The sequence below is a fragment of the Bos indicus x Bos taurus genome, chromosome 16, assembly GCF_003369695.1.
Source record: "Bos indicus x Bos taurus breed Angus x Brahman F1 hybrid chromosome 16, Bos_hybrid_MaternalHap_v2.0, whole genome shotgun sequence".
Lineage (NCBI taxonomy): Eukaryota > Metazoa > Chordata > Mammalia > Artiodactyla > Bovidae > Bos > Bos indicus x Bos taurus.
Genome location: NC_040091.1, coordinates 63,858,163 through 63,884,851, shown reverse-complemented (window position 1 = coordinate 63,884,851; position 26,689 = coordinate 63,858,163). Strand labels below are relative to the sequence as shown.

Here is a 26,689-nt window from a genome sequence, read left to right as displayed (position 1 = left end):
CTTTGCATTCAAATCAAAGACAAATGTTTGATGGGGGAAAAAAAAATGGGAGGGGAAGAACTAAAGAGGATAGGTCTGGAGGAAGGCCCTGTAGTAAACCCCACAAAGTAAACTTAGGGGTTAGAGTTCAGAAAATTGTTTCAGGAAGTGCAGCCACTGGATCTGAGACCTCTGGCACCAACCAAGGTCCGTCTAGTCAAGGCTATGGTTTTTCCAGTGGTCGTGTATGGATATGAATTGGACTATAAAGAAAGCTGAGTGCCGAAGAATTGATGCTTTTGAACTGTGGTGCTGGAAAAGACTCTTGAGAGTCCCTTGGACTGCAAGGAGATCCAACCAGTCCATCCTAAAAGAGATCAGTCTTGGGTGTTCAATTGGAGGAACTGATGTTGAAGCTGAAACTCCAATACTTTGGCCACCTGATGTGAAGAGCTGACTCATTTGAAAAGAAAGACTGAGGGCAGGAGAAGGGGAAGACAGAGGATGCAATGGCTGGATGGCACCACCGACTCGATGGAAGGGTTTGGGTGGACTCTGGGAGTTGGTGACGGCCACGGAGCCCTGGCGTGTGCGGTTCACGGGGCTGCAGCGTCGGCCACGGCTGAGCTGGCCTGGCTGGAAGGCCTAGGACCCAGGGGCGAGTGGGTGTCCACGCAAAGTGTCCCTTCAAAGTGTGAAAGGTCACTCCAGGTTTTCCAATAATCTGTTTTCGGACTAATCCCTTCAGTTCTGTCTTGAAAGGATTCCTATTAGTTCAGTTCGTTTTTTTTAGTTCAGTTCTAAATGTGAATTTGTTGTTCAGTCGTGTTCGACTCTGTGACCCCATGGACTGCAGCATGCCAGGCTTCCCTATCCTTTCCCATCTCCTGGAGTTTGCTCAGATTCATGTTCATCGAATTGGTGCTGCTATCTACGCATCTCATCCTCTGCTGCCCCCTTCTCCTGTTGCCTTCAATCTTTCCCAGCATCAGGGTCTTTCCCAATCAGTCAGCTGGTCATATCTGGTGGCCCAAGTATTGGAGCTTCAGCTTCAGCATTACTTCACTGTAAACGTTGATTTTGTTGTTTTAAATTATTTTTTGTTGTTTTGTTAATGATTGTTAACTCCCACAGGGAGTTCCTGATTAATTTGGGATGGTGCAGACAAGTTTGCCTTTCTGTAACAAGGTGCCCAGTGTTATGGGTACTGGGGAAGGGGTGTTGGATTTGGGAGTTAGGTTTGACTTTGGGTTCCTTTACTTACTTGTGATTCAATCTGTCTCTCCATCTAAGAAAAATTACCAGTTATACCTACCCTTTTTGCGATTAACATGTTTCAGTAGCATTTTAAGACGATCTACGGTCCTGTGTCCACCCATCCAGTGTTCATAAAGTATACACCAGGTCTATGTTTGGCACTGATCACAAACTTGGCTTTGAGTTTATATCCCAGGTGCTACATTGACATTTTGCTGATTGATTCCTTCAGTGATGTTCAATGTTCATGGCAGGAAGTTAGGAAAACTAATAGGCCCTTTACTATTTCAGGGTGACCAGGGCTTTCCAGATGAACCCGAAGAAAGCAAAAAATCTGATGCTAATAACCAGACAACAGAACCTGAGCTTAAGGAAGGGAGCAAAGTGGTTGCTCTCTTCAGTTACGAGGCTACCCAGCCAGAAGACCTGGAGTTCCTGGAAGGGGACGTCATCCTGGTGATATCAACGGGTAAGTGCTACTCCTGGAGTGCAGAAACGAATGCACACGTTAGCAGCAATAAATACAAGTACAGAGAGAAGAAAACATCAATTAGCCGCAAACTTTAGTCAATGGTTACAATTTCCTTCCCAGTTCTTAGTGGGAGGGAACAAAACTGAGTGTGTTCACCTTTCCATCTGTTGCTCTCCTGGGCAGGGAAGCAACCAATGGCAGACTTGAGTCACACATTAAAGACTGTTTTGGAAGCCGCGGGTTCTCACACTGGAGTTAATGGATTTGAAGAGGGCTTCAACCACTGTGTGTCTGCACCGAGCCACGTGATAGTGATGTTTTGCAAACTACAGGTCTTCGAATTGATGTACTTTTTGAAGATGAGGGAAGAAGGGCATACATTTTGCCTTAAAAACAACTATTCGGAATCGTGCTCTCTGCTACTTCCCAGGTTGTTATAAATCAAAAACAGTAAAAATTAAAATAAGTGGAGGGTCCTAATTTACTGCTTCTCAAACTTAAGTATGCTCATGCATCTTTTGTAATTTGTTAAAGATTCTGATTCAGGTCTGGGGTGGGGCCCGCTAATCTGCATTTTTAACCAGCTTCCAGGCGATGCTGATCTACTGACCATACTGAGAAGCAGCATTCTATTAATAACTCATGGTTTGACACTCTTCTTTCTTTACCTGGTAACAAGTCATATCAAAAGTTTCATTCACATGGCCGAAATCTTGTACGTTAGCAATGCAAAACAGTGAAGACAGAACACCATTATCAATTGTAACAGAAAATTAACAGATTAAGAAATAAGCGGGAGATTTTCAAGTTAGTGGGGGTGAAGAGTGAGTATACCAGACTGCAGCAACAATATAAGAAGTGAAAAACAAACAGGGTGCATGGATGGTGCGTATATTCTAAAAGGGAGAATGGAAACTCAGTTATGAGAGTTGGATTTAACTCCCCAAGCCATTTTTTAAGTGTCAGTACCAAGCAACTGGCGAAATTTGTTTTTCAGGGGTGGGGATGAGATGAAGATGAACAAATGCTCTGAAAAGTCTTCTGAGTAGATATGGAGAGAAGGTGGTATACTCTTTACTGGGATTTGTATAGAAGTTTAAGTTGGTTTAATTCAGGAAGTATCTATGTAAGATTTTGAAACTTTCGTAACACATAGGGAAATAGAATTCAGCATAAACATTGTATAGGGCCGAGGGGTTGAGTTCAGTTGTATTCAAGTTATGAGATGGTTTTATTCCAAAAGTTTCTCAAATTTTAAATGTGAACCCTCTGGGGAACTTGTTAAAATGGATTCCGAATCAAGTTTGGGGTGGGACCTGAGATTTGGCATTTCTAACAAGCTCCCAGGATCCAGCACAACAAATGCTGATACTCGTATCATAGAAGAAAGAATCAAGACAAAAGTTTGCAATTGGAATTCCCTTGGGTGAACTCAGATGCCCAGCCACACTCCACACTAATGGACAGTTTCTGGGGACAGGATCCAAGTACCACATGGTGTTGCTATAATATCTGATGGAGACATGTTACATCCAAAGATGAGCCTCTGATCTAAACAGCTTCTATGGTCTGTTGGATAGGCTCTAGAATAGGTCACAGCTACCTAAGGTGTCTGATATTTAGTGGCAGAAATGACCCCGAACAAGCTATTAATCTCTTGTGTCTTCTCAGAACGTAGACTGAGTTACGTTCCCCTGGAATGTAGCTTTTAACCACAGAAAACTTAAAATGGGAATATTATCTATAACTGAGTTATGAAGTCTATGCACATACTTTATTAAAGTCTCAAAATAGGTGCTATGAAAACTCTTGTATTTTATAAACACGGACTGAACCCGTCATTAGCTCCAACTCTCAATTCTTTGATCATTCACTAGTGAACAATCATTATTTATCTATTTAACCAATGGCATATCCCTGTCCTGTAATCAAAACAAAGGTTCCCAACAAAGCTAAAACTCTATGTTAAAAAAAAACCAAACCACCTCATACATAAGGATTCATTGTTTAATTTCTTTCACTTTGGTAACTTTTTGAAGACTCTCATTTTTCTGCATTTTACTTCTCTGTGTCTAAAACAGAAACCAATCATGAGATAGCGCCTATGTTTGCTCTTACCAGTCACTTTTCCAATGTTGACTTTTCCCTGTTGGCACAACTGGGGGTGAAGACAGACCGACCCAGTTCTGTGTGGACTACGTGGGTGAGGGACTTCTCCTATCCTCATTGTAGAAGTCAACGTATACTTTTCCTTTTATCAGTGAATGAAGAATGGCTGGAAGGGGAGTGCAAAGGGAAGGTTGGCATTTTCCCCAAAGCTTTTGTTGAACAACATCCAACTACAGACTTGGAAAGCACGCCCGGAAGAGTCTAGGATGTTTCACAACCTACAACGTTGAAGAAAAGGAAGTACTATTGCTTACAAGGTTTGGCATGCCTCTGCTATACATTTGAGAGACACCTCTGGAATTATTAATTCATCCATTAAAGTATTAATCCATCATCAAGTAATATTCATGAAATAAATATTAATTCATTTAACTCTTCCATTAAAACTTAACCTATTAGACAATGACGTGAGAACTTACAATGATTACCTTGAAGACAGGGAGGGGTGGTGGTCGGAAATGTCTGGAAGAGGGGGGTCTTCTAGGCTGCAGAAAATCTGTTTCTTGCTTGGAATGCTGGCTACCCAGGTGTGTTCGGTTTGTGAAAATTCACCGAGCTGTATACTTACTATTGGTACACTTCTCTCTATACGTGTGATGACTCAATAAAAAATGTACAAAAACAAGATACCCAGAGTGCAGGCCCAAGACCTGAGTATAAGTATCCCCACTCCTACACCGTTACTATCGCAAACTCCCAGGGACTGAGGTAACTTTACAGGTAGTTCAGAAGATGTGAGCATGCACGCCTGCACACACAAAACTAACATTTTGGGGACTGAAAGTCTCGCTGCTTAAACAGAACCTAGACTGAGTTATGTTCCCCTGGAATATAGCTTTTAATTTCACAGAAAATTAAAATACTGGAACTACATCCCTTGGTTTCTTCTCATGGAAGGCACCTGTTACAGAGCTCAATGGAGAGCCCATGCACTGACACTTGGGTGAAAAGCCCCTTGGTTTCTTCTCCTGGAGGGCACCTGTTACAGAGCTCAATGGTGAGTCCACGCACTGACACTTGGGTGAAAAGCGGCCGTGCTCAGGAAGCCAGGTGCTTAGTGCTGTCCCTCTACATCTGCTTCTCAGGATTAACTTGGGTGAGTTTCCATAAATTCCAAAGGCCTGGCCTTAATTCCCCTTCCTCTTGCGGAATATTCTGTTCACAATTTTTCAAGTGTGTAGGTGCTTATGAAAAGCACATTTAGGAGACAAACCGTGGACTGAATCAACATCAGTGTGAAAATGCAGCTGGTGGCTGTGCACACACAGGTGAGGTGCAGTGTTGGCTCACGCACACAGTGAAGGCCAGCAGGCCACCGCTGGAAATCAGGGGACACAACTTGAAGAAAGACAACCCCAGAGCAGAGAACGCCAAATACTGTTGCTGCTCATCACACTGAGTTGACTTTACTGGGCCAGTAGGATACACGGTCTCTGAGCTGCCTTATTAAGGGTGATAGTAAGGATAAAAATGCTGAGTTGTTAATGCCTTTGCACAAGCCACTCTTTATTAGAACCCATCCCTTTTTGTAATCCTGCACATCGGTTTGAAATATTACTAAAAACAAAAATAACCCTGAAGCATATTCGATTTTTGACCTTCTTTCATTCCCCTAGATGACTTGTGAGTAGTTTAAATTTGTTAAGTTGGATTTTCTTTCAGGATAGGAAAGAACAGTCTCTACACAGATCTGGTTGGAGAGAACATGGTTTAATTAAAGGCAAAGCTGATTTCAGCAGCTGCAGGTCTTGCACAGACAGACCAAAACAAATAAACAAAAACAAAAAGAAACACAAAAGAAAGTTTGCTACACAGAACCAGTTTCTGATGAAGATTCTCCTTTCCCTCCTCATTACTCCACACTGAGGATGATAAGGCGAGGAACCCCGCCCCAAGAGTCAAAAAACATTCCAAACACCAAATTCTCATGCAGAAATGGGGCTGCAGACGGGACGTGGGCACTGCGGGAGCGAGACGGCGAACCTGGTGGGCGTGTCGAGGGTGCAAGAGTTGGTGACAGTTCAAACACTGGAATGTTGCAGCTGCCTGAATGCAGAGCTCAAACACACAAAGTGGGTAAAGGCAGCAGGGAAGGAGGCTCGGGAGGGAGGGGATGGGAGGACGGTGGTCACGGAGGAGGGGCTGGAGAGAAGCACAAAGGGTTTCATATTGCCATTGGGTGGGGGACTGCACCCTTTCAGACCTTTCAAAAAAAAAAACAACAAAAAACCCCAAACACCGTGTCAAACTAAAAGAGCAATGATGTAAGCATTCGGACTCCAACCACTCTCTCGGAAGAGCAATGAGCATGAATCTCACCCCCTTTCATTGCTGGGGTTGCCCAGACTCCAGTGACGACCGGGGCTCCTGGATGTGCTTTGCTCTGTAGCTGTTTTCCAGCTCTTGAGTCCCACGCTAGCTCCACACACTCACACGCACCGCCCCTCCCCTCCAGGGAGCAGACGGGCCAGTGTGCACACACACAAACACTCACACACACACACGAGCGCGCGCGCGAAGGAGAGCCCTCCCAGAAAACAAACCCTACACTAGCACAGCAACTGGACATTTAGATTGTTTCCATAATTTCCCCTTAAAATATTACTTTGCCAGGAAATGACTATCAGAAATGCTGTCCTTCTGTTTCTACACAAGAAAAATCTTCAGTCCTCTTTCCTTCTAATAAATATCAGATAAAAAGTTTCTTTTCCTTTCTTCCGCCTTTTCCAGAATGGACTCCGTTGTGTTTTCCTTCTGTGCCTGATGCACACGTGTCTGTGTCGCCTTGAATTTCACTCTGAAAGTGGAGGCTGGGAGACCACAGCCGGGCAGGGGCCTGGCTGCTCAGTGGGCCATGCGCACGCCGCCACTTCCTTCCTCTTCAGACTGTCTTTTGGGCCCCAACTGCTGGCCCCCATGCTGTTGCTTGTTGGCGAGATGTTGTACACATTAGGAATAAAAACGATTACAGCACACAGCACAGGGTAGAAAGGGGGTGGAGGTAGGGACAGGAGGAGGTGGGTGGTAAGTAGGATGGGGGCACAAAAACCAACCAAACAAAAAGTAACCACACTGAAAGCTTCTACCTATTAAACTGTGTCAGGCCATGAATGGACTAGCCTGCCTGCTGTGGGACTGCCTGCAACACTACCGTAAGATGGACAGGAGTCACAAACGTTCCTTTAGAGCCCTACGGCAGTCCTCGGCTAGTCCAGCCCAGCACCACCAGCCATGCGGCATCCTCAGTGGGGGCTCGAGCACCTACAGAGTGGAGGGCATTTCCGGCTGGAGTCTCCAGGCTAGAGGAGGGCCCACCAGAACCTTCTGAGTCCAAGCAGAGGCCGCGTCCTCGCCCTCATGGACCGTTTCCACGGGCTGCAGAGGTCGGTTTCCCCATCCTGTCACCACCGACCTCTCACAGGAGCAGTGCACGGGGTTTTTCCTTGCTACACACTGACTAGAAGAAGCACATCTGTGTATGGAAGAATTCAGTGTGATATCTTACTACTGAGAGTAACAATAATAAAAGGTGTTCAGGAGTAATTTCAACTACATTCTCAGTCAGCAAAGCAATCATTAATGGATTCCTATTTTATTCCCCAAAGAGGAAAAAAAAAGGACTGAGAAGTTCCCATTGGCTTCTCCCATCTGCCTTCCCTTCTCAGCTTTCACTTCCCATGTGGCTGGGGACATGCACGATGGAGAAGGTGAGAGGCGGTGATATCAGGTAACTGAGTGAGACAAACAGCAGTTCCTCTCCCCCTCCGGAAGGCCCCGGGGGGACGGAGAGTTCCTGATGGTTTTTTCTTTTTGTTGCACTGCGGACATTTCGTGCACACTCAGCGGGCTGGTGGAATACTTACACCCTCTCAACAGCGAGACACAGAAAAGAGGGCTGCCACCTGCAGGGGACTGCGTGGGTCAGTCCTGCAAACCCAGCATGCCATGGTTTATGGAGCCTTCATTCCCAGGGTGCCGCTCTGGCCTCAGTGTGGAGGGTTCATGGCGCCTTGGCCCCGCTGCTGTTTCTGCTTCTGCTGCATTAACAGCTGCTCCAAAGCGGAAGGTCCAGGATGCATCATGGAACTGGACCAGATAGACTGAAAAACAGCCCAGAGCTTGTCAGCAGAGGTCACATGCCTGGTTGTCTGAAAGGGATCTGATTTTCAATCCCAGCCAAACATAAAGGTGTATGTGTCCCAAGATCCCCAAACCCTGAAAAAATCCAGCTATTACAAGGAGTTGTTGTAAGACCAGGTCCTTCAAGACTGGTTAGTTAGTTCTCATTAAGATCATTTTAAACCAGAAAAGGTGAAAGTATGTTTTCTATAAAGTCTTTTTACTAAAACTCAGCTCCATGTGAGAACAGACACTGACTAGAAAGGTTTTAGGCCGGCAAAACATTTATGAAATTAGATATCCTTCTTTTACTTGTTCAGAAAAGGAGTAAAGAAAATATTTCAAGATGAGTCAGAATTTTCTTAATCTTAGAATCCAACTAAAACCTTCATGTCTGTCCCCCTGAGGATACTGGTTTATCACTAGTGAATTCAAAAATTCAACAACAACAACAAAAAATCCTTTTAAAGAATCTTATAATGCAGACCATGCTTCTAAGACTTTGCCAGATATACAGTATAAATCAAATAATCCTAAGGGCCTTAGGAATAAGACTAGCTATTTATGTGACTGAAAGCAGAGATATCTCGAATGGTTCTTGTTCCTGATCCACTCACCTTTAGGCTTTCCATGAGGACAGCAGAGGAATCCTCCATGGATGGGCCATGGCCTGTCCAGGAGCCACTTGGAGTGCTGGCCTGATGCCAACTGCTCTCAGAGGATGATGTTGCTGAGAGATAATCGATGCCAAACCCACCCATGGCTAGGAATGAAGAGAAAAGAATAATTCAAGAAGATGTTCTTTCACTGCCAAAGATCCAGGAAGGACACAGAGTAAGTTAGTTCACTTCTGCTAAGCAATGAAGACTGGATCTCACCTGGCTTATCAGTTTTCCACCGGTCTGCAGTTCTCCTATCCCTGTTATCTGGAGTCCCAATGGGTCCAAAATTGGAGAATGGGACAGAATTGTGGTTGTGTGTTGGAGGGGAGCTTGGCAGGCTGCTTGGGTTGGAGGAATGAGGAGATTGGCTGGCTGGTGTTGAATGATCTATTGAATAACAGCAACGCAGGACATTAAATAGAGATGTTTCACAAACATACCAAGAATGAAAGTTTCCAGTAGATTTGATCACTTAAATTCTCTTAAAAATAACCACAGGGTTTCAGGAGAAAGGCAAAATAAAGGCCCCCAGAGGGACCCTGCCAGATGTACTAGTCTGTCTTACTGTACATGTCCAAGACACGTTCCTTACCTTAAAAATAAAAATGTAGACAGTTTTGTCAAACGTATGTACTGTTTTGGTGTGCCTGTTTCAGATAAGTATATACTGGTCTTCTCTATCAGAGCAGAATTGCCTAACCGTAAGAATTTTCCTGCAAAGAATGAATATCTACAAATAAAACTAAAAAACAGCTGCAAACCTTAAGATAAAACTCATATTTTTCTCCCTTACAACTGTGCTCATTACTGAGACTGTAAAACAGCTTTTTTTAATGGCATTTATTATGTGAACCAGCTCACCAGGCTTTTTTACACCCCATTTTCCTTCAGAAGTTACTTTAAAAACAAATACAAACGACAACAACAATAAAAATCATAGTAACAGACAAAAACCACCAAATACATAAAATTATCAAACCACACTATCTTTTGAGTGTACGGCTAATAATGCAAAGTCTATAATGTAAAGACTAGTCGATACCTGAACTGGCAGGAAGAGATGGAGACCATGGAGTCCCTTCAAAAAGCGAGTACAGTGAGGTTTCCTGGGGAGCCACTGAGGGATTAAGTTCTGCTTTGGAGCTGGTTGTCAGGTTCTTCCCGTATACCTCATTGAACACACTGTTATTTGGGTATCGCTCCTGAAAGACAATGACCACCAAGTGAACAGACTCACTCCAATGAAAGAAAATGTAGTGTTCATGCACGTGGATGCTTGATGGATCTTAAGACTTTCTTTGCAAGACAAACTTTTGAAGTTTGTCTTATGTTTCTTTCAGTTTTCCTGTTTTTATTCATTTGCTTTTTACTTTCCCTCACCCTTTATCCTGCTCTATGTAAACCGCCCAGGTTAAAAAGTACGAATAATTTACTTGGCTCAACAAGAGAGCCCCAAAGATTTTATTATTAATGAGAAGTTAAACAATTCAAACTTACAAAAGTCTCCAGTATACCCTAATCAAAGCGGGGCAGGGGGCGGGGTGAGGGGGAGGTGGAGGTGGTAAAATCAGATACCTGGAAAACACCAATATATGGAAGAGAAAGGAAAGAGAAAAACAGATGTATTGAGATAGACTGGAAAAGAAAACGCTAGCCCACAGCAGGATGCCTCACTGTTTACGCACCTGATTGAGGGAGAATCCGGTGAGGGACAGGAAAGAGGATGAATGTGACATGAGCTCTGAGGGCTTCTCCAGTAAGGATTTCTTCATAGTCCCAGAGGGAAAACAAAAGATAGTTAAATTATGCTTTCCATTTTCTTAGTACTAATTTTAAAATACCATACAAGCAAAATAAAAGACCACAATTTAAGAATATCTGTATTCACCTCTCTTGTACAAATTAAAGCTTAGAAAGTATCAATTCAATTTGGATTAATTTTTATTAATACCATGGTCTCGCTAAGGGCCAGTCGTCACAGGTGAGTCAGACAGAACCCTCCTGATCAGTGCTTCTAACTTAAGCACAGAAATCCTGGCAGGGACCCCGGAAACTGGCAGTACTGAGTATTCACTGGGTAAGAACCTCAGGAATCCCTGTCACTAGCTGCATTTAAAATACTCTCAAAACAAGACACTGAGCTGATCAAACACTGTTTTCTTCCTAATTTGTTGCCCCCTTGCTAGAATCTTAAAAAACGGACATTAATGACTTTAAAAAAGCCTTTAGATCCATTTGACAACTGGTTTTGTTAGCATGGTTCCTAAGCAACTCTATCTGTGGTATGTATTCAAACACTTGCTCAAGTCAAGTTTACATTTATTGGTCCTTAAGAAACTCACTGATTAAAAAAAAAAAAAAAGCTGAATCTCTGATGCTCACTATCACTGAACTCTTGGTCAACAAAGCATTTATTAAACACTTGCTACATGCAAGGCACTGTCACACACATGACATCATTAATGATGTTAAATACAGGAAGGGCTATAGTTAAGGTTGTTTTTTTTTTAACATGACAAAACCCCACTAAAAGCACCCCCCTCCTTGTTTCATCATTAGGGTCATTTCCAGCGGAGAAGGTAAGCACAACAAGAATTAAGGGATTAGGAAACAAGTGAACAGAAAGGCGCTCTGACCCTAGGCCCTTAAGCCACCCAGCAAAAAAAAAAAAAACAAAAAAACCCCACAAACACAGCAAGAAAGGCAAACAGGTAGAATCAGCAGTTTAGCAGCTGGGCTCTCCACGACCTCTAGGCGCTGTCACCGCACTACTACCATCTCGGTGTCCAGCGGATCTTTTATTCCTGCTCATTTGGGGAGGGCGGGGAGTGGGAGGTCTGTGTGGCCACTCACTCAGAAAAATTCTTAAGGGAACTTCAAGTGCCAGAGATGGCAGTTTCTGTCAGGAGAGCCATTAAGCTTTTATTTCTAACACTAAAATCAGTGCACTGTAGTCCTGTGAATGTTCTCTTACCTTGTGTTTATGGGAAAGAAACAGCAAGAAAGTGGAACTCAAAAATGTTTCACACTTTATTAAGATCAGGGAGGGGGGAAAAAACCTCCTAGCATACTTCTTTCTTGCAGTTCCCGACCTCAGTAAAACATGTAAATAATGGCATCCTTTGAAATGCAGACTGGGATACAGAAGATTATTTTTAAAAGATACTACTAATCAATTCTGAGACCTTATCTCTGGGCTCACTCATTGATGGTACTCCAATCATGTTTTTAAATAGAGTCCTCTTCATATTACAAATCTGGCTCTGAATTTAGATCAGGGCTCTTAGTTAACCAAACAGAAAAGAACCACTTACTGTTCAGTAAAATCAATCTAGAATATTTTTATTCAGTAAAACATCTGGAACTTTATTTCATTTCATATTTTGAATACATGAGGAAAAATCTCACTGTTCCTAAGCAAGATTAAATGACACCTAAAATTCCTGGGTCCAGGTGGAAATGACACCTGAAAAGGAGGTTAATTTCCCAGCATTACATCCTGTGTGTGCCCAGCCCTGCAGGATGCTCTCTGGATAACATATATTACAAAGCTACAAGATTTGAGGAAACTATGGGACAGAAAAGTTTTACCACATTTTACTGTCATGTGAATCTTAGTTTGGGCAATCAGGAAATAAGCTTTAAAATTCTGGTAAAAAAAGGAAAGCCCTAGAAAGAAGAAACTACCTATTCTACTACAAAATCTCAGAAGAAAAGGCAGGGGTTACAGCAAGAAAAAGAATTACATCAAATACATACAAAGAGGCTTCGTCCAGGAAGAGAGGCGAGAGGCCCCAGCAGAGCTGGGTAAAGATCAGGAGGGTTAGAAAAAATCAGCTCTTCCTCTTCCTCCAAGGCAGCCAGACTCTTTAACAGGTCCGGAGGAAGCAGAGGGGAGCCTTTGGGGTCCTAGTGACAGAAAGGATCACAGTGAGATGCAATGTGGGATGACAAAAGCACAGCGGAGTAGTCGCATCATTAGGGGGATGAAGGCAGGTAAAGTCAAGGAGGAAGCTGTAAGGAACAGAAGACAGCGCTATGCAAAGAGGAAAAGGCTTCCAAACACGGAAGCAAGGTGACACAAGGACAATGAGAAGGAAAGAACAAGACAGCAGAAAGAGGCAAAGACAGTGGCCAGCAGAGCAGAACACAAAAGGCTAGTGGACAGCCAGCGCAATGACGCAAGGCAGCAAAGAGACGAGCGTATCTTGGGCTAACGGAGAAACAGCTTTTTTTTTTAAAAGGTACCAACACACACCTGTTTCTCATGAGTAAAAAGGGCAAAGACAGGGAACTCCACCATCAAAGGTGACAGGCTAAATTTGTTCCTCTCAGAAAGCCACTTGCTTAAATATGCAGTAAATCTACTTTTAAACTTAAGAGGATTCAGCCCAACTGAGAGGAGCTTTGTCTCAGAATTCTCTAATGTGCTGCCTTAGAGATTTCTGCACATGGTCCTCTCTGCCAGACCGTCACAGTTCAACGTCAGGAACGGCGTTCTTCAGCTTCCCCAAATTTACGTGGTGTGAAGAGGGCGCCAAGAGCTGCACCCACTCACTCAGTGGCGGTCTGTAGCACTAACGAAATCAGAGGGACCTTTAAACATCCACCTGAGATATCTGAAGTGCCTGGTGACAGGGAAGGACACGCACCTCAAATGGCATCCTGGGCACAGGGTCCTGCTCTGGACGGAAGACTCCCGGGGACCGTTTGCCCCTGCGGTCCACACTGGCTTGCTGTGCCATCACAGCTCTGTTATCAGCAGCGCTGTAGGAAGAATCCCAGTAGAACTCCGGGATCTTGACTTCTGAGGGGTTATGGTTATATGGCTCCATGGGGAAAGGCTTCATTGTTTTCTCTAGAGGCTGCTGCTGCCTTACAGGAGGTTGCAACGACGGCTCAAACAGTTTTATGGGGTCTTGGGTTTGAAGGTAGTAGGGCTGTTTCACAGGCATGATTTTCCCTAATGGGCCTTGAACCTGAGGGGGATTCCACAGCTGTTTGGAGGCATCTGCCTGTTGATACTAAAAAAAGAGATGCCTGGTTCACCAAGATGAGGATAAAAATGCAATGTTACTTCACTCAGGACTCACAGAGAGAACTTGAGAGATTTTACCACCAACAAAACTCCGGGTCATGCAGGGTTCTTTGCTCTTTAAGTTTTTCAATAAGCAGAGCTTTCTGGGAACAGATTAAGGGCACTGAGTTCATATTCTCTTTCAATTCCAATATTAAGAGGTTTAATAAATGAGGCTGTGAGTGTGGGTGGGTGGGCATGCATCCATTTCCCCTTCTGCTTCAAGTGCTGCCGGATGATGATACTTAAGACTGGTGTCACAGTTCTCTTAACATCTCATCAAGAGCACGATTCTGTTTCCCTTCTGTAGTTCAGGTTTAAATACGGGAAATTATTTACAGAAAATCCCTTTCTATAAAGCCAACAAGCAGTAGCAAGAAAGTATGGTAGGTAATATCTATTCTCCTTTACAAAAGTAAAAAGAACAACTGAACTTCCCTCAACAGCAAAGACTGCTGTGTTCCCATAATCATTACAAGTCTAAGAAAAAAGTAGCTGAATGCTTTTGTTTTTTAAATTGGAGGATAACTGCATTACAATGTCGTATGCTTTCTGCCATACAACAACCTGAATCAGCCGCAGGTACACATACAGCCCCTCCCTCCCACATCCCACCCCTGCCCCACCCCATCCTACCTGCCCACCCCGTTCCACCCTCCCCAGGTTGAGCTCCCTGTGTCATAAAGCAACTTCCCATTAGCTCTCTATTTGACTGAGGGAGGTGGATTAACTAGTATTTTGAATGAACTTGACACTGAATGATTCCAGGTGCTCCTCTCCTCACCTCAGCTGGAAGCACACACAACTAACTCACCTGCTGGAATCCAGAGTGGTGAGGAGGACTTTTCCCCAAAGCCGGCACAGCTTTTGTAGGGGACTGTTGCTGCTGAGCTAGAGCTTGAACCTGCAGCTGGCCTGCAGTCTGTGCTGCTGGCGGAGCTGGCAGAGGTGGGAGGGGCTGCTGGGAAGGTGGCTGAGGCTGCTGAGGTCCCTGGGTCACTGGCCCTGGTCCGGAGGGCCGTTGCTGGCTGTAAGGAATGTGGGACTGTTTCCCAGCTTGCACCTGGTTTCCTGGTGGAGAGTGAGCTGTAGGCTGAAGAAAGGTTCCTGGGACAGAAACACCAGCTGGGAAGGTGTAACCTGAGCCCATAGAAAATGCCACAGGAGGGGGGATAACATATGTTGGGGGCGGGAACCCTTCAAAACAGAAGAACATCGTTTTAGTTCTAAGGAAACTTAGCAAACGAAAGACAAAAATTAGTCATCTGGGGCTGGGGTGGAGAAGAGGTTTTCTAATAAATCACGAAAGACAGGCATCAAGCATCAAGTAAGATGCAAGTGTCAACCTTTAACCCGATTTCAAGAATTAAATACAGATTACTGCCTGCTACTTCTATCCACTGAGGCAACTGGAGTGTCCTAAAGGTTTCTCGGATGCCATGTTTAATGACAGGCACTCCTACATAACAACGAGCACGCACTTGGGCATAAACTACAGGCAAATGGCTCAAAAATCATTGAAACCTTAGGGGAAAGAGAACTCCTTATACCTTTTGATATTAAGGATTTAGTCATGTCCCGCAGAGTCTAGAATTTCTCAGCAGGTGAACAGAAACTCCTACACAGACGGAATTCAGCAGAAGACATTGCAAAACATGTATTTACCTGGCCGGCTGGGAAGAGGAGGGAAGGCTCCAGGGTGATGAATGGGGATGAACTGGGAGTTACTTGCTTGACTTGGGGTTTGAGTTACAGGTGTTTTCCTGGCTTCAGACACTGGAGTCTTTCTTAACTCTGTCTGAGATTTTACCTATGACCAACCAGAAGCAAGACTACCTATAATAATCTGAAACTCAAATGAGACAGAAAGCAGCACCTACTCTAACAAAGGATTTAAAAGCCTATGTTAAAAAAAAAGTAAAGTACATGCTTATTCACTTCACCTAAATTAAAAATGGGAACATCAAATTACTTAAATACCTCAAAAAGCTGTTAAGGGCTTAGTTTTACTTGTATAGTTATTCTGCTTTCACAAAATCACAGAAGTACGAAATATGGAAGAGGACTGAGAACTGATTTCTTTTATAAATGAGACACCCAATGCCAACAGGTTGAAACAGTTGCCTATTATCTTAAGCCAATGTTATCGGCCCCAGGGCCCTGTATTCTCTAATTCATTAAGAACATACATGAATTGATAATGACCACTAGCTCACAGATGAGACACTTTGGCCCTCAGTGTAACTTCATCTGGGAAGCTTTAAAGGTATCAGTCAAGCATCCACCCTGCAACCCTACCACCCCCAGAATAAATGAGGATACTTTCAGCAATAAAAAAATCAGGCCTGAGATCCTACACGTGGCGCCAGAGAAGCAGATGCCATATGCATTGCTCAAGTAATATAAAGATGAATAAAATGAGGAAAACTGGCAGCATGTAATAGAAAACTTAGGATGAGGTACAGAGGGTGGTGATACACTGATTATTGTCAGGCTTTCTTTAATCACAGATACTCAGATTTAAAAGGGATGAGAGACTGGAAGAAGATTTCATTTTCCTGGACCTTTCTGGGAGGCAGTTGCAGAGGATGAAGGCAGAGCAGGCGGGAAACAGCTGAGCTCTTTACCCTAAAACGCTGACCTCTGGCTTTACAGCTCTTTCGGCGTTTGTCCCTTGCCTTTCCCCAGCGCCTCTCTCTCTCTGTGCCTTTCCTCAATTTCTACCATGTTCTTTCTCTGTTTCTCCCCCTACTACTAGTATTAAAATGGAACTATTATGTTCTTTCCCCAAAAAACCTTGTAAGGGAAATACACTGTAGATACTGTTTATCTGAAAGCAGCTTTCAAAAATGTAAGATTCCTCATGCCTACTGTAAATAAATATATTTGCCAAAATGTGTTCAATGAATCAAATGGCTACAAACACTGGTGGTATTAATAAGACCAGCACAGAGTAAAGACCTTTTTCTGTTTATATGAAATCATCTGTATCTCTTTGGAAAGATACATACATATATATATATATATAAACAAGTCACTAATAACTGAGTAGTGTTTATCTTTCCCCAGCAGGAGACTTGGATTCTTGCTTTACAAATTCTCATGAGTCAGGATAACACTGAGGTTATACAATGCTACTGGCTGGGGCAGATAGAAATGTCAAGGAAAATCTTTTTCCAAAAATGTGTTTCATTTTGTATAGTGAATCTGGGGGGAAAAAAAAACATAAAACCCCACGAAACACCACTGTGTAAGCCTCAACATACTCAACTATGTGGGATCTATAAAGATCTCAAATTTTTAAAAAATCGCAGTTATAGCTCCCAAAGAAAATGTAATTATTTATGAAATCAAGAGCTCTGCAACTGGGCTCATTTCCTACTACTTAAACTGGAGAGAACTGACAGAGATGTCCAATCAGGTTAGGATTTTTTCACTCACATTACAACTTCTGTGAACTGACAAGAGTACAGATCTACCATAGTTCTTCACATTACCTTACTATGCAGCCTTCTTAAGAGTGCACGGAAGCTTCCAGAATAGCCAATTCTCAAGGGTCTAGGAGCGAATGGAACGCTTGCCTTTTGTGTGAGCCTTCCTCTACCTGCTTTACAGTTCAAACGCAGCTTACCTGCACTGCCACACTCTGCTTTCCTGTTTCCTGTAACTTTTCTAAGGTGCATTTCTTGGTTTCTGTTTTCCTCTTGTTGTTGTCCTTCTTTCCATCATTCTCAGTTACAGCTACTCCTTTGCTATAGTCCCTTCTCACCTCTTTGGGAGGAAAACTTCTTCCTTGGTCTCTGCTCACTTCTCGTGGCTTCATGTTCTCTTTGAAGGTGACCACTGGTTTCTCTCCTGGGTCGCAGTTGTTGCTTAGATTCCGGCCTGTAGATAGCACTGATTTCAGTCCTGGGTTCCCGTCAGCTGCCAGGGACTCTATGATGGTTGTGTCTTGCAGAATGAGGTTCTCTTTGGCTTCACTGGGGTCTTCCAGTATTAACTCTGGGATTTCTGTGATAAACAACAATTTCCCTACCTCATTTTCACACTGAATCAGCCTAAAAAAGTAAAAATAAATCCATATATGAAAAACATAAATCAAAAACAGTAACAGCTGAACTTTGTATGGGTCCCACAGCCTTAAAATGTGGGAAACAGCAGGATGCAATAGCGTGGACTTGGGGAACATAAACAGCAGTTCTGTAGAAACTCACATTCTCATTATGCTACCACACATCGCCACAACACACGCCTAGGCCCTTTTACCATTTTTCTAGTAAGTACAGTTACATCTGCTCAGCGTGTTTTAAGCACAAGACACCAGAATGGGCCCTTGACGTTCCTATTTTATACGTGTGAAAACTGAAGCTCAGAGATGCACAAGCATCATCCTGGTTCGTCTTGACTGAAACTGACCACCATGCATGCCCTTGTCAACACAAATCACCGTGACTGTGAACATACAATTTAGTTAAGATTTATACGGATGTTCATAAATTGGAGAAGCATCTCGTAATAAATAGGGGAGACAAGGCCAATTCCTCTAAAAGAGGCAGGGTAATGAGAAGACAGAGATTAAAGAGATTCTAAAGATCACTAGGGTCATAATCCGATGCTGTGTTCCCAACCTTTTGACTTAAGAGTTTACAATCAATAGCTTTATACCAAAGTGTAAAACTCATATGGGGTGTGTGTATGTATCTGATGAGGAATACCTTGGCTGATTATCTGCAATCCATTTGCCTATAGAGATCAAACGCTGCTGTCGTATTTGTCGTTGCTGACCCTCTTTGTCTCCTGTAATACCCTGGTGACCTTTGGAAAAATCCAAGTTCCTAAAATTGACATAAGCAAATTATAGAAAATTAAACCTAATGAACTGCAATGGCTTCAGATTTTTCCATACAGGTTAGCTATTTGTTGTAATTAGCTGCATTTGCTTGAACTTATTTATACTCTTAAAGACTGTAAATACCATGAAACAAAGCAATATTAATGTGATATTTTTATTTATATTTCACTTTCTCATGGAGGAGTTGAAATAAATCACAATGTTTTATTAGGAATGACTTTTTTTAAAATATAAATAAAGTTTTTATTTAACAGTAAGCTCACATTGTAAGTAACTTACTTCAAACAACCATGGCAATGCTAGAGTCTCTGAGGTATCTATTCTAACAGATAGTATTATCTATTCATTTCAAGGTGAATTCATTTCCAATCTAAATCAGAAAAAAATGAACACATACCATAAAGTGTACAGAGCAAAAAACTCACTGACATTAGAAAAGTAAGTCAACCTAAAAAGTAAGGGTTTTTCAAATTTCTCTTTAAGCTATCTTAAAAAAAAAAAAAAAAAAAGCAGCAGCATCTAAGAACTTCCAGGCAGTAGGCCAGAAACTGAGGATACAACGATAAATAGTCTCCTGACCTTAAGGAACAAATAATTATGATTTAATCCGAAGAGATAAAAGCTAAGCAAAGAATAAGAGAAGCATTATAAAAGAAACATTACTGTCTTCTGATAAGCTTTGAAAAGGTTCACAAAATAAGTGATACCTGACCTGGACTCTGGACAGGTATGGTTAAGAGCTTACAGATTAGTAAGTAAGGGAAGGATGAAAGAGGAATGTGAACTTTTCAGGCACAGCATGAACAAAGTTTTGGAGGAATAAAAATACAGAGCTATTCCAGTACAGGTCACAGTTTATGTATAACGTGTAGCTACTGGAGGGGGAAAGGGGTGAAAGTCGCAGGAAATATGGCTGAAAAACTAAGCTTTTGGACATTGAGATAAAAAAGATATTTTAACAACTGGGGATGTGTAAATTGAAGTTTTCTGTACTAGTAATGGGACATCATAAAATCTATACTTTATAACTGCAGAAGCAGAGTAAAAATGGACTAAGGAGAGAACTTTTAAGTAGGGAAGTACATTAGGAAGCTTTTTTATACTCTAGGTAAACAGTGACAAAGGCCACCTACCTGAAAGAAGGTCTCAAAGCCAAGAATCCTTGTAACTCAAACTCCTCTGGAAGTGGTGTTGCTAGAGAACGGCAGAAATCAAGACTTGTAAACATTTTAATTAAAATATTATTGTTCAGCAGGATATTGCTTCCTATATTAAAAAAAGAATATTTTCTAGACAGAAAGAAAGATTAATGCTCATAGTTGTCTGTTCCTCTTTATAGTTACTGTGATAAAATAACTTACCCGTGAAGCCCCTACCTGTGGCCTCTGAGCCCGTGACATTGCCCAAGACTCAAGGCTGAGGAGGATGGGTACGATGGACTATTTTTTCCCCTAGCAGCCTTAAAAATTCATAGCTTGATCCATTAATCACAATGTTTAGATTATCTCCTTGTTAACTCAAAGCACTGAATATCAACATTACATCACCCAGGAGCTTGTAAGAAATACAGAATCTTGGGCATTATCCCAAACCTACGGAATCATAAACTGCATTTTAACAAGATCCCAAGTGATTCATTTGCAAATATGATGCTTGAGGGGCACTGATCTAATAGAAGAAAAATAATCAGAAAGGAGTCAATTACAGTTTGTTCAATGCAGTGCTACTTATAATGGGGCAAAGTTTTAAGCAAATGGATAATGATTAAATAAATTATGGCACAGCCAATAGGATGGACTATTAAGCAGCCTTTAAAAATCACGTTCCAAAATGTTTAAATGACAAAGAAAAATTCTAACAGTATCTCGTTAAACTTATAAAGCGTGTGTGTGTGTGTGTGTGTGTGTGTGTGTGTGTGTGTGTGGCTTAGTCGTGTCCACTCCCCATGGACTGTAGCCCAGACTCCTCTGTCCATGGAATTCTCCAGGCAAGAATACCAGGGTGGGTTGCCATTTCCTTCTCCAGGGGATCTTCCAGACCCAGGGATCAAACCCGGGTTTCCTGTATTGCAGGCAGATTCTTGTGGACTATATCACATAACTTTAACGATATGATATCAATCACATGCAGGTATGTGTATGTATGTACAAAGAAGTAAAAGCCTCAAAGAAAATAGAGTATCGTGAATAGTACAGAGAGTATTTCTGTACGAGAGAACTAAGGGGGACTTGTGTTCTTTATGTTTGTATGTCCCAAATGTCCTGATAAGCAAGTATTATTTTGACAGAGTAATGTTGTTCACTTTAGTTCCCCCAAAAAATAACTATTAAGAATGAGGAAGAAGGGAAGATGGAAAGAATCTGAAAACACTCCTCTCTGGACTCCTATTCAAATGAAGCAGAACAGGAGAATAAGCTGAGAGAATTACAAGAGGATTATTATCTCTATTTCCACTCACTTAACCAATGCAAAGCACAAAGTCTCCTCTGAGATACTGAATTTAAAGTCAAACACTTAAGAACAAAACCTTGTTTTTCTCTGGCCTTAAGCCCACTATTTACTTCCTTTGTGGCTCAGCTGGTAAAGAATCTGCCTGCAATGTGGGAGACCTAAGTTCAATCTCTGGGTTGGAAAGATTCCCTGGAGAAGGGGAAAGGCTACCACTCCAATACTCTGGCCTGGAGAATTCCAAGGACTGCATAGTCCACGGGGTCGCAAACAGTCGGACACAACTGAGCAGCTTTCACTTTCACTAAGCCCACTGGTAGTGACAGAGAACAATGTCAGCAACACAAGGTTAAGGGAGCTCTTACCATTAGTACTTGAAAGATCTTCTTCATGGGGATGGAAACTGTTCAGAAGAGAAATTAGCCACGGCCAAATGCTGTAAATTAAACAGATAGTTCAGACTTTGTTTTTGCATGAGAAACCAGAACGCTAATAAGCCATAAAAATGTTACCAACAGGACCTAGACTATGTATTTTTCTCTTGGTTTATCATTTTAAATGCTGTTATGATTTCCTAAAATATAATTACAAATGTGTCTAGATAAGATACACCAGAAGGGCCAAACTTCTATAACAGAGACCTACTACTACAGATTGGTCCCCAGGTTCCTAATTTAACAATCAGAAAAACTGACTTGTCAGTTTTATTCACTGAAAATGGATATTTACTGAGAAACCTTTGACCAGAGAAATAGCACATTATGTTTTTATATTTTTCACATACATTATCAGTTATGGAACCCATTACTAGTTCTTAATCTGTGACAGGGGATGTGGTTACATCATAGTCATATCACATTAAAAGTGATGAATATGCCTTTTTCTTTATGATATAAAAAAGTTCACATTGTTACAATGTCCTTACCTCTGTCTCCTAACACCAAACCTTTGCCAAAGTTTGCAAAATATTAAAAAATATTCTTAATACTTAGTTAAAATATTAAAAATAATTACAATCTACTTAAGATAATATTAAGATTTTCTAGAAATATGTAACCACCATGTTGGTAAAAGAGTGTGGCTTTAAAAAAATTTAAAAAGCCCAGGGTGAGTTGCCCAGGATAAAGAGATTGGATGCATATCATCACATCAGAGAAAAAACCTGGAAGCTGACAGCTGTACACTTTAAAATATGGGAATACGCTACTTTAAAATATATATAAATGAATAATATAGAAAAAATATATAAGGAAACAACATTGAAGAATAAATGTCTGCTACAAGCCTTTGAGGATGTAATGAGTTAAGAGACAGTTGAAAAGGAAGGTTAATAACCTAAAAAAGCATGCTAGACTAGAACAATGTCTCTATGCAACAAATATGAAATCTCAAGAAACAGACAAAAAAGAGTATAAGAAATGACCTAATGATATATTGCTTTACCCCACTGTGGGTTACTTAAGTCTAACTCTGCTTTCTACAAAGAAAAAAAAAATCACTATTTCATGTACTTATCAGTCTAAGAGAACATGTTCTCAAAAAAGTATAGAAGAAAACAAGTTCTAGAAATTATAATGGTCAAAAGCAAGAAACTGAAGTTTACTTGAAGTTCAGAAAATTGTTTTTACCCTCATTTAAAAGATATGAGGATTACTACACCTTGATGTATCTGACACATTAGGAAAATCTTCAGTTTTAGAGAAATACCTCAAACAAGCTGAAAATGAGTAATAACATACTTTAAGATAAAATAAAATACCTGCAAGGACATAATTTAAAGATCCCAATAAATCTGAGAGAAGAAAGGGAGAAGAGTAAATGATACGGAAGAAAAAGGAAAGAAGTTTGAAAATAAAGCTATTTCTTCTGGTTGAATATCCTTTGCGATGATAAGAATGCACAGGGAGTTCCCTGGCAGCCCAGTGGTTAGGACTCGGGGCTGTCGCTGCTGTGACCCAGCTTCAATCACTGGTGGGGGAACGAAGATCCTGCAACTTATGTGGCACAGTGAAAAAAAACTAAAAAAGAAAAGAAAAGAAATGGGAATGCATAGAATGGGCCTAAAGGATCACTCACTGTATAGGAACAAAAAAAAACTAAATAAAAATACCAATGCTTTTTCCATAACATTACTAATACAACTTACTGAACCAAACACAAGTCCTAAAGTACACATGATAAGGAAAAAGGTATAGCTTCTGGTTAAGAAATGAAAATTCTGTGCAAGAAAACACTATCTAAAATATAACTTTACTACCTTGGCATGAAAAAGAGAAGTGTAGTATGCTGTGCTTATGTTGCTAAACTCTGTTCATGACAATATCAAAAATGAAGGCGCTTAAAGTTAGATTTGAGAGGAGAAGAGGTAAGACAAGCACAAAGTAAGAGGGATCATGGGGTCCTGAATGTGGCTAGGACATTTTTCAGGTTGTGACCTTGGTCAATATGTAGATGCTGAGCCACAAAGTAGAAATTTCAGAGACTCTCCCAATATCCACCATCAAAGTATGCAGGAGAGAAGCTTCTCACTCACTGCAAAGCCTTACTGCAGGTATTTATTCTATTGTTGTTTAGGGGCTACGTCATGTCTGACTCTTTTGTGAACCCATGGACTATAACCTGCCAGGCTCCTCTGACAATGGGATTTTCCAGGCAAGAATACTGGAGTGGGTTGCCATTTCCTTCTCTAGGGGATCTTTCTGACCAGGGATTGAAACTGCGGCTTCTGCACTGTCAGATGAATTCTTTACCAATGAGCCACCAGGGAAGCCCATTTATTCCTATGGCCAAAGGTAAACTGAAAGCTTTCATTTGTCACTGTCTAATGAATAATTCCTAAGAACTGTCAGGAATATTCTGAGTAGAGATTACACGGAAAATCATGAGAGCCCAAATAATAGCCAATTCTCTATGCTTAGAACAAATATAACTCAAACTGGGTGTTACCGAAAGTCAGCAGCAAACAGCTTAGTTAAAAAAAAGAATGGAAGAAGTAAAAAATCTCTTCCCTTCAATTCCTAAACAGAAAATTGGGGTGTATTGTAATAAGAAACAAACTATTTCATTTTGCAATGTGAAAAATGCCTTTCCCCAGGATGACAAGCAGGAATGCGGGAGCACACAGCGAGTCAGAAATCTAAGATTGTGCCTCCCATGAAGAATTCAAACAAGTAAGTGAAAAGCTTACAAAGAAGTCTTCAGTTCAATTTCTAGAGAGTAGGTGGAAAATACAAGTCCTCCACTGTTCCAATATTGTGTTAGAAGGCAGTTTCTACATATCTGTGGATATCAAACAAACAAAGCACACAGCTAATGGGAAATTCCGAGATACTTACTACTGTCTTTCATCCACCACTGCTTCCTGAAACACCCTGGGTCTGAGTCTCAGCCAGTCCATGGACACCTTGACGGCAGGTAGGGGATAGGCATTGTAGGATTCCTCCTGAGACTTGTTCTGGAGAGGACACTTGCACAGGATGCCAAGAAAAGACACTTAAAGAAAAAATGTGTGCACAAAGAATAAAATATTTGAAATTGTGTACCAGTCCAAATTAAAATATTACTACGAGCCTTGGGCTGTATGCTACTTAACACTTAAATATCTTACAGCTTCCTTCTAAAAAGACATCTTCTTTTCTACATTAGCAATGTCACAGATACAGTTGATGAAGGGGATGTCAGCAGATAAAAGGAGAGAACTTAGGGTTTAGGCCTCCTGATTCAGTATTACGAAATAAACACTTTTTCATGTTACTAATGGTTTGTTGCAACGATGAAAATGTCAAAGTTCATGCTTCCCAAAAAAGATGGCACAGGAAGTTAAATGATTTAATACTCACTAAAGAGGGCCAGCAACTGTGTCCAACACAGCTGCTCATCTTGGCTATAACTATGCTGCTCCGTTTCGTTGCTAAAGTCACGAAGATGATGAAGTTGAAACAGGTTAATGACAGTGACGTGAACTAACTGCTGAGAGTTGAAAGCTTTCTGGAATAGCAGCCTCTATAAAAGAAGACAGGAATACTGAATATATTATCAAGAACTAAAGCTGTCTTCAGCACAATTAAACTGGCAGTCTGCATTTAAACCACAACGGTAACATTTATAGATGAGTATTTTAATTGAATATGATGCAGTCTGATGTTTCTCATGTTGACTTTCTGCCCTGAAAAGATTTAACCCAGTCACCACAGAGCTGTTTTTTGTTTTTTTTTTTAACAATGCTTTTTACTGCAAGAAACTATGTATTTTTTAATATGATCCGAGAAAAACTTTTTAGAGGACTATTAATAAATTTATACATTTTAATTCATCAGAAGCTATTTTATAAGAGATGGAAACATACTAAAATATGAAACCAGGACCAATGATGACAAAATAGGTGCACATAGTGAAAATCAAAATTTCAAGTAAAAAGAGGCAAAATGCATGTTTCTGAACTCTTGGCATGTAACAAATGTCTTCCAAACTTGGTCATAAAGTTTACTCTTTCAAAGGCTTGACACATTTAAAGAAATTTATTTATAAATGAGATATATAGCAAAAACATATCTGAAACACAGGGTAAAGGATAATCCAAAGCAATCATTAACAAGTATTATAGGCCACCTGATGCAAAGAGCCAACTCATTTGAAAAGACCCTGATGTTGGGAAAGATTGAGGACAGGAGAAGAAGGGGACGACAGAGGATGAGATGGTTGGATGGCATCACCAACTCAATGGACATGGGTTTGGGTGGACTCCGGGAGCTGGTGATGGACAGGGAGGCCTGGTGTGCTGCGGTTCATGGGGTCGCAAAGAGTTGGACATGACTGAGTGACTGAACTGAACTGAACAGGCATTTGTACAAATAATTATACTGACACATTCCTCTATCAGGAAAGCAACGGCCTTCACAACCACATTTCTTTGACTTAAGAAGTGTATGCTCACAGTGATCTGCTGAGCATCCCCGTGAGGAAGGCTTCACCTGCACGCTCTCAGCTGCCTTAACTTCATCACCCTGCTACCTCAATATGTGCAGTAGTGTAGAGTACTCCCACAGAAAACAGTTTTCCAACACAAGTTCCTGACAAACTTGATAGCTATTAGAGACGACATCCTGGTTTCACCTTACACTTGAGCCACGGCCAAATACCCTCCCTCCCCAGGCCAAACTTCTGGAGAAAGTGGGGTTCACCGCCACTAGCCTTATGATGGGAAATGGATTATGTCACTTACACTTCTACCAGCAGTGACAAGAGATCCTACCATCTCAGAAATTTATAGCTGCTTGTGTCCAGCCTATTCTGAGATTTTTTTTTCACCATAAAGAATGTGAAACATCCAGAATAAGTTCCATAATTCTACTAACAAGATCTTTCACATTATCATTGGAAAAAACACAGTTCTATTTCTCTTTAATTCTATTCTCCCTATCATCCTGCCATCTGTCTTTCCAGTATGTACATCAAGAATGCTTACTCCTTTTCAAATGGCATCGACCATTTTTCTTTCCTTTACTCTGAATATCTTGAAATGTTATTTCGTTCCCAGAGTGCTCCTATAAAACTCTTCTTTCGTTTTCTACATCCAACTTTACAGATCAGCTGACTATTCACATAAACACCTAAGACTGGCATGAGAATATTGTTTTTCAAGAAGTGTGCTTTTC

The 26,689-nt window shown here is 41.4% G+C and overlaps 2 protein-coding genes across 14 annotated transcripts in view; one reads left to right on the top strand and one right to left on the bottom strand.

Annotated features, from left to right (window-relative positions):
- NCF2 (neutrophil cytosolic factor 2) overlaps positions 1-4,504 on the top strand; it is a 33,208-nt gene extending 28,704 nt beyond the window's left edge. For both annotated transcript variants that reach the window (XM_027565545.1, XM_027565544.1), the window contains exons 14-15: positions 1,528-1,705; positions 3,970-4,504. In XM_027565545.1, coding sequence (XP_027421346.1) covers positions 1,528-1,705; positions 3,970-4,082 — 291 coding nt within the window. In that variant the 3' untranslated portion in view covers positions 4,083-4,504. The remainder of the gene's footprint in view (positions 1-1,527; positions 1,706-3,969) is intronic.
- A 1,064-nt stretch (positions 4,505-5,568) lies between these two features.
- Positions 5,569-26,689, bottom strand: part of SMG7 (SMG7, nonsense mediated mRNA decay factor) — an 86,302-nt gene continuing 65,181 nt past the window's right edge. For 4 of the 12 annotated variants that reach the window (XM_027565533.1, XM_027565531.1, XM_027565540.1 and 1 more), the window contains 15 exons: positions 24,875-25,037; positions 24,371-24,527; positions 21,401-21,471; positions 19,721-19,781; positions 18,451-18,570; positions 17,505-17,793; positions 15,401-15,545; positions 14,550-14,932; positions 13,311-13,682; positions 12,418-12,567; positions 10,344-10,424; positions 9,701-9,860; positions 8,875-9,045; positions 8,614-8,759; positions 5,569-7,977 (listed from right to left, as the gene is read on the bottom strand). In XM_027565533.1, the coding sequence (XP_027421334.1) occupies positions 7,864-7,977; positions 8,614-8,759; positions 8,875-9,045; positions 9,701-9,860; positions 10,344-10,424; positions 12,418-12,567; positions 13,311-13,682; positions 14,550-14,932; positions 15,401-15,545; positions 17,505-17,793; positions 18,451-18,570; positions 19,721-19,781; positions 21,401-21,471; positions 24,371-24,527; positions 24,875-25,037 (2,583 nt within the window). In that variant the 3' untranslated portion in view covers positions 5,569-7,863. Of the gene's footprint in view, positions 7,978-8,613; positions 8,760-8,874; positions 9,046-9,700; positions 9,861-10,343; positions 10,425-12,417; positions 12,568-13,310; positions 13,683-14,549; positions 14,933-15,400; positions 15,546-17,366; positions 17,794-18,450; positions 18,571-19,720; positions 19,782-21,400; positions 21,472-24,370; positions 24,528-24,874; positions 25,038-26,689 lie in introns of all 12 variants that reach the window. The other 8 variants (XM_027565538.1, XM_027565534.1, XM_027565529.1 and 5 more) reach the window with 6 other exon arrangements.